Here is an 8,094-nt window from a genome sequence, read left to right as displayed (position 1 = left end):
ATTAAGCTTGAATTTTTTTTTCTCACAAGATTAATCCTTACTTTAGGGAATAATTCCATTTATATCAGTAAGATTACTCACGTGAGTAACCAGCTACAGAATTTGTGTGTAGTACTGTGATTGCCTAGGGGGAAGTACAAGCAACTCTGCAATTAAAATTACAGAAAGAAAAGGAGGTCTGACTTTTTCTTTATTTTCTTTTTTTTGTTTTTACAGTATATATATGCCTACTGTTTCATTGACAATAACTTTTGCATTCTGAGGTGTTACTAGCAGCATGACAAAATAGCTTTTATTGAAAAAGAAATAAAGAAATACTAAGTGCTAAAGCTTCATTGTGAAAGGTAGAAAGGGGAGGATCTCTGATTAGGGGTTTTGACTTCAAGGCACCTTAGGCTTTTTTTATGTGCATCACATTAGTGGAAAATTCCTTCGTTCATTTTAGAAGATAAAGAGTTGTAACTTTCAGGTTTACTTGATGTGACATCAGTGACTGGCTGGGACTGCCAGCATTCCAAAAAGGATATCGTCCTCATCTGCAGCCACTCAGGGCTGTGGGGTGGAGCCTGCAGCACAAGCTGAACCATTTACAGGTGCATAAGTAGGTAGGGAAGGGCACAGGTGATGCACCTGTCTCAGGAAAGGAGCAGTAGCACAGGTGTGTCATAGCTTATCAGCTGCCTCTGTTAGAGCATGAGCTCCTTTGATCCACAAACGCACTCTCCACCACGCTGCAGCCCACAGTTTCCAAATATTGGTCAAGAACCTCCTGAGATGAGTATCTACTATGAGAACTTCTTCCATCCACAGAACATCCCTAGTCCACAGCGACCAAGCACCTTTGAGACGACGGATTACAACACCACTCCTAATCCTTACCTCTGGCTAAATGGACCTTCCATTACCCCACCACCATATCTCCCAGGATCCAATGCCGGTCCCTTCATTCCTCAGTCTTATGGGATGCAAAGGCAGCTCTTGCCTAACATGCACGGCTTGGGAGGAACTGACCTTGGCTGGCTTCCCCTCCCATCCCAAGAAGAGCTGATGAAGTTGGTTAGACCACCTTACTCCTACTCTGCACTTATTGCCATGGCTATCCATGGAGCACCTGAAAAGAGGCTGACTCTCAGCCAGATCTACCAGTACGTGGCTGACAACTTCCCATTTTACAACAAAAGCAAAGCTGGCTGGCAGAACTCCATACGGCACAACTTGTCTCTCAACGACTGCTTCAAGAAGGTGCCCCGAGATGAAGATGATCCAGGTATAGTTCTCTGCCCCTCTTTTTTCCCCCTTCTAGTTAAACTTGATTAATTTTAAAATGCCTAATACATTGTAAAGGGACATAATAGCCTAGATACAGGACATACCATAGTAGTTTGTCTTTTTTCTTAGGTCTGAACTAGGAGGCAACTATGCATGGTTGAGGTCTGAATCAGTGTTGCTATTAAATCTCTGCAGGGCAGTGGATTCTTTACTGCTCTAGGTCTTCCTGCAAATGGATCAATGTGCTGAGCATGACGCTTAGCAAGCACCAGAGCAGTCTAACTGAGCAAGTCACATTCAAAACCCATTTGGTGTAACACATATGATTTCTGTCAAACTTAACTGGGAATTAATGGAAAGGGGATAAGGCAAACTCAGATTTGTCAAAGAAATCCAGTAGCTTTAGGCAGTCAACCGTAATTCTCAAGAGGAAAACAGGCTGCTTTTATTTTGTTTGTTTTAAGTAGTGTTTTGCTTGGAATCACACCTCTGCTGTTTCCAACCTGGCTGACATGCTGTCAGATTGCTCCTTTATTTATTGTTTTCTATCAATAGCGCTTAAGAACCATTGGCAACATTTAAAAGCCATTCAATTACACTGCCACGCAGGGCCAAAAATCTGGTTCTATCTTGTTAGAAACCTAACCTACCCCACTGAATCTGGAGGAGCAGCCTAGTATGGGATTTCATTACTCAGTGCTGTAAATTCAGAGGAACAGCTGTATACTGAAAACTTCCGTCCCTCACCAAGAAGGAGAAACAAAAAGCCCTACCAGTGGCTCCCCTTGTACTTCTACCTGTGTGAAGAGTCAAGGCTAAAGGATACAGCCCAAAACTACACTATTTTTTCTGACTTTGACAGACTTCTGCTTTTGTGTTATTAAAAAATACATGTTTTTTGCTCATGCAATTGTTCTGTTCCTGAGAAATGAGAGAAACATTGTAAACCCCTAGATCTCTTTTCTGTGTGCATATTTTTTAACTAAAAATGTGCTTTTGTCCCCTTTAACAGGAAAAGGGAATTACTGGACTCTGGACCCAAACTGTGAAAAGATGTTTGACAATGGAAACTTTCGCAGGAAGCGGAAAAGGAAGTCTGACATTGGGGCTAGTGCTGCCACTCTTGCATCTGAGAAATCAGAGGATAGTTCCCTGACTGGCAGCCCCAAAGCTGTAGAGCATCAGGATATCTTGGAAAACTCATCACCTGGGACTGACAATTCACCTGAGAAAGGATCTCCACATCCATCCTCCAGTAACCCATGCCTCAGTAACTTCCTCTCCAGTATGACTGCGTATGTTAACGGCTCTACCTCGGGGAGCCGGTCAGTGCCTTTGGGACTCAACTCTGAACCCATTGACAAAATGGGACAGAATATGGTAGGCTTTAATTCCTACTCTCCACTCTCTAATATCCCAAGCCATGGTGTGGGAGAGTGGTCCAATTCCATGCCTTCTAGCCACCTTGGCCACAGCAGTTCTGTGCTTAACCAGTTTAACACTCATTTTTACAGCAGTATCAGCACTAATAACACGCTGTATTCCAGGGAAGGAACAGAGGTTTAAATGAAGGAGTCTTAAGACACTAAAATATAGCTATTTCTGAGAGGAAATTATCTGTGGGCAGACGATTAGCGTTAGCCTTTTGTCTCTGGGACCTACACTGCATCCTACCTTCTGACAGCCCCAACTTGTTACCCATTATACTTATTCAAATCACAAACACTCCACATTCAGCAGCTCCACATAAAAAATCAGGGATCATAACAGCAAGAGTAGAGATCTCCTGAGACACTGTGCTTGTATTGCTGCCAACTATGGTCCTCTACAGACATCCTTGAGAAGTTACTGTCTGCCGTAGGTATGAAGCTTTTTCTGTCATAGCACAAATATTGCTATGCTTTTTAAAGTGCTAATAGAAATGTGGCTATACCTTTAAGTATCTTCTCTTGCTGATATAGCCTGTCTGTACTAAACATGATTGGCAAGTTCTTATTTGGCCAAAGCTGTTCTGAGACACTGAAGGATCTGTAATAAAAACTACTGTATAGTGAGTAACAACCAACACTTGGATGGTGCTGCTGTCTTTGGTTTCCTCTCATACTAGTGCATACATTGTCTAAATTTTGATCTCCTTTCAACCCCTGGGGGAATATGGCTGTGAAGGAAGCTAGCATCATCATGGACACAACAGTCATTTTGAAACTGAAGGGAAGTATAACAAAATATAATGTAGTTGTCTTCTGCTGGTGCAGCTGGATATTAATGTTTTCAGTTCTAATTACAGGGTAAATTTTTTTTTTGTCTTCCACATGCAAATGTGTTCACATAAGGAAAACAGGATCTGTCATGAACACATATGCATTTCATACTTGTGTTTTCTAAAAAGAAAACACATTTGTTCTATCTTAAAGTTCTACATGAATCATTTCTACTTAGTGAAGAAGTTGAATACTGGGTGGGAGAGGGAGGAAGAAAGGGGAGGTAGAAAGTTTGACTGTCTCTGAATTTCAATTCCAAAGGCTGGATCTTTCGAAGTATCAACTGCAGATATTGTGAAAGTCCCTGTACTGTATTTTTTTTTCATTTTTGTAAAAGTCCATGCTGTTTGTCCTTGTGTAAATATTAGAAATAATGCTTATTTTTCCTACGCTCTACTGTAACCACAAAATTTTGAAATATATGTTGTTTTTTCAAGCCAAGACATGAATCAAGTCCATGTTTATGTACAGTAATATCTCAGACTGGATAGCCTGCAGCATACATAGACAGCAAGTTTAACTGTTCACATCAGGGCACTGACCAGACTTTTTGAATGACAGAAAACATATTAATGTGTTGTAATAGATACTATTTTGTCTTAATTTTTTTTTTAAGCTCTACATGGGAAACTTTTTGTTACGGGCCACCCCAGAAGCATTTTTAATAAAGCATTTGTATGGAAGAGTGTGTACCTGTGTGTGTGTACTATACTACTTATGTCTTTAAAAGTCTCCTTAATAGTTTAACTTGAGCAATTTGCCTGAGGAAAAAGAGCAGTATAGCAGTTGCAGAAAGTCAGAGACTGAGATAGCATGTGTCTAGGCAATCAAAATTTGCATGCCTGAGGAATATAACTGGCTGCTATTATGCAAAATACTATCACTAAATAAAAATCATTCTTAGAGTTTCCTTGCTGGAGCTAGGTGGTGCTGATCATTTAAAAATTCAGAAACCAGACTCTATATTCACATGCCAATTGGCCAATATGACTGCAATCTTTTATGCATTCTTATTTATAATTTTATTTCTTATGTTTAAACTTTTTCACTATCGAGGCTGTCCTGACTATTCACAATTTTGTACCCATAAGTTCTCACTTGGGAGTTGAAACCTACCTACTCTGCTAACGTTGCTTAAGGAAAAAAATCAAATGACCTTCTGCTGGTGTCCTTCTGCCATGGCTGTAAGTTACTCTGAAGTCAGGCACATGCTGAGGCCTGAGCTGTAACTCCTGCCCTCAGAATTTTACAACCCTTCCAAGAATCTCAGCCCAGTAGGTGGGCCATAAGATGCCCTGCAACTCAGCAGCTGGCAGCATTTGTTACAGAGAGACTTGCTTATTTGACAACTGAGAAACACATTTAGTCAGTGGTCTTATGCCTTGGATTCAGCAGACATACAACAAATTGCCCAGAAATACAGTTCCTGTGGAGTATATGGTTCACAAAAGTGAGAGGAAATTGATTCCTGTAGTGCTGAAATGGAGAATGTTACATTAGGCACTTCTAGAGCAAAAGTGTGCAGAAAAATAAGGTGCAAATTATTGTAAGAACAATGATGTTGCTAAACAACAGCAGACAGTTAAAAGCAACTCCTTTGTCACTCAGTGTTTTGTTTGACTCTCCTAGTTCCCAGCCCCAAATAATAAAAGGAAATCCTTATAGGTATGCAAAAGGACCAGGGTTTGTGCCTAATTGCTTCCCAGATGCTGTCAACCAAACACCACTTTTGGCTTAGGTGCAATAAGGAAGTGCAGCCAAAATGCCAGTTCTTCACAGACGAAGGTATGTTTTCCAGCAGGTTCCCTGACCACAGAGATTAACTACCTCCCCTGCAACCATTCAGCTGGCTTGACACACCAGCTCAGTTGATAAAGCTGCTGTTCAAGGATTGGAAAGATGACTGTATGCAATGTAATCCTATTTCTCCTTAAAACAGAACTACTTTGTCAAAAAACAAATTAGGAGCACTCTTCATCTGTATTTTTGTGTTTTTCAGAGAGAACTGGTTTTGATAATCAGCCATATTGATACATTCCTGGAGCTACTGCACATCAGTCTAGCACCTGCAGGGAAACTTAACTGCTGTTCTATGAGCAGCAGCACTGCTCTGTCAAAGGTAATGCTCCTATTTGTGTATTTTACCAATATGGTAACATGGTTTTTGGAAGGAAGAGCATCTGGTTTTTAGGGGTGTTTTTTTTTGGCTTTTTGTGTTGTTTTTAAGTATGCTATTAAAGAAGATGTTAAACTAGGACCTGTACCTAAAATATATTTAAAACACTGCTGATCTTTACATACCTATAGTCTGATTTACAAACATCTTACTGATTGATGCTGCTTGAAAAGATAATTTGGGCTACAAGAACTCTGAGCTGCTTTTTCTGTAAAGATTCTTGATTGATTATTTCACTCTTGGGGTGTTTTTTGTGCTGAGATGCAGCTATCTTCACATACCACTGTGGACACCGTGTTCCGTGACTCTGCAATTTTTTGTTCCTGGGTTTAAATGTTGAGTTAACTCTTAAAGGCTGCTCACATCTTGCCACAAACACATCCAGCCCTAAAGTAGTCAGAATAGGTTACTACTTGCTTTCCTTCTGCCATAGTAAAACTGCAAATATTAGAAGCCTTCACTGGTAGGCACTGTGTCTTGACTAATGATAAATGCATAATGAGTTGCTACATATGTATGGAGTATACTGCTGCAGAATCCCTGGGGCAGCTTCACCATCATTTAACCTCATTGGAAACACCTTCCTGGGGTTCTTATTCCACAGTTTCCTGGTTCCATGCCCTGGGTCTGCAGGAGTTGGAGTCTGTAACTCTTCAGCCCTGGCACCAGGACCAGGGAGGGTGTTGAAACCCAAACCATGTTAGTAATTTGGGGGTTCACAGCAGAGATCTGGGCAGCTAGGGACCCCTTAGACCACAGCCTCAGAGTTCCACCCAGTCATGGGATCAGTTGCAAACCCTGGAGTCCGGCAATACAAGCTGCTGCTTTAGCTGAGAACGTGGAGCTTTCAGGGTCCTTCATGCCCCAGCAGTACAGGTAGAGCCCCATCTACAACTCAATAAATTTTTCTAAACCTGAAACACTGTGGAACAAAATGTTTTGTAACCAATAATATCTATTTACAAAAAAAACCAACCACCAAACCCACCAATCAAAAAACCTCAGTAGATTTAAGCAAACTGAAGCCACAACAAGGTAACATAAATGTGAGACTCGCTCATCTGCCAAATCCCAAATAGTTTTCATTGATCAGATAATTGCAGGCAGCTTAGGAGAAGAGTACAGAGGTGCAACATTAGATGCAAAGTTTGCACTAGTGATGGGGATACAACAGAGAGCTGTTAGCAGTAAGATCTGCTAAATCTCTTGTTACAGTCAACATGAAGGAAACGCAATTGATGTGCATGGCAATTTATTCTGTGCTTCATATTTATTTCAGGGGCCAAGCTTGTTGTTCTAAATCACACACCAAAAAAACCTCAATGCTGCAGCCTCTTGATATGGCAATGAACACTCCTTCAATGCTCAGTAAACAATTAGCAATATAAATGTCTGATTATTGTTTACCTAGTTTTCCAAATGCAAAATGACTTTCTTAGCTCTTTGATCATGTATGAAAAAATATTAGAAAAATAAACTGCAGGGCACTGTGCAAAATACCATGAAAAGAGTTTGCAAATACCTTAGGTTTCATTCATGCCTGTCATATAAAGCAAACACCTAAGACTGTAATCTTCTTACAAAGTGGAAGAAGAGTAAAGCTGCACCACAAGGCTTAAAGATTTGTATTTAGCTATAAGATTCTGGAATGCCTGACCTTCCAGATGATACACTGATGAGAGCTTAAATGTTGCTTCTTATTTAAAGATGACACCAACAGGTGTGGTGCAGGCAGGTATCTGTGAAGGAAAATCACATTCCAGTCCTGCCAGTATTTACTTCCCCAGTAAACAGCAATGGAGACTTTGCCAGACACGTTCTGCATTACAATGCACTAACTTTTCTCCCATTATGGGCTACATTATGAAATTCTTCACTGTTTAGTACTGTTAATAGTTTCTTTGTTTGCTTCATGTGAAAACATTCTCAGGTGAGGAAAATAATTAACTTCTTCCCAGTAGGTCTGCCAATTCATCACACTGCCAGTTTATGGCACTTTACAGCAACCCTTACAACTGTTTCCAATGGATCTACACCTCTAGATCTGTAAAGTATGAACCAAGAGCCTGCTGTATGGTCTCGTAACCTCTAGCTCTCCCTGCTGTAAGTGCTGACAGCTGCAAGAATCTGTATTGTTGTAGTCCTGGAGGTATTGCTGTTAAGTACATCTCAGTATTTGTCATGTGTTAGAAACCTGCAGGGCTGTCAGTACCTGGACAGAAAGACACTTAAGTTTTTCTTATTTACGCTGCAGATCTGAGTTGTAAGGTGGTATGGACTTCCATCTACCCAAACAAGCCTTCCTGAGTGGACTTGCACAATATACTGCCTGCTGATATCCTGTGCAAATTTTCAGAATACCTCTCTAAAACTCATCTTTATGGGTCT

At 40.6% G+C, this 8,094-nt stretch overlaps 1 protein-coding gene across 2 annotated transcripts; it reads left to right on the top strand.

The window, feature by feature from the left end:
- The first annotated feature begins 693 nt into the window (after positions 1-693).
- On the top strand, positions 694-2,835 carry FOXI1 (forkhead box I1). 2 transcript variants are annotated; one of them, XM_010077518.1, is made up of 2 exons: positions 694-1,264; positions 2,561-2,835. In XM_010077518.1, the coding sequence occupies exons 1-2, from the start codon at positions 694-696 to the stop codon at positions 2,833-2,835; spliced, it is 846 nt and encodes a 281-aa protein (XP_010075820.1). The 2 variants fall into 2 exon arrangements, with proteins under 2 accessions (XP_010075820.1, XP_010075819.1); XM_010077517.1 differs by having other exon boundaries at positions 694-1,267; positions 2,282-2,835.
- The last annotated feature ends 5,259 nt before the right edge of the window (positions 2,836-8,094 follow it).

Source organism: Pterocles gutturalis, unplaced genomic scaffold (assembly GCF_000699245.1).
Source record: "Pterocles gutturalis isolate BGI_N339 unplaced genomic scaffold, ASM69924v1 Scaffold52018, whole genome shotgun sequence".
Lineage (NCBI taxonomy): Eukaryota > Metazoa > Chordata > Aves > Pterocliformes > Pteroclidae > Pterocles > Pterocles gutturalis.
This window is presented reverse-complemented; position numbering and strand designations above follow the sequence as displayed.

Bases quoted from the DNA above. Each gene is read 5' to 3' on its own strand.
- FOXI1 (XM_010077517.1), top strand. From the start codon at position 694: ATGAGCTCCTTTGATCCACAAACGCACTCTCCACCACGCTGCAGCCCA. The intron at 1,268-2,281 runs GTATAGTTCTCT...CCCCTTTAACAG, and splicing joins CCGAGATGAAGATGATCCAG to GAAAAGGGAATTACTGGACT.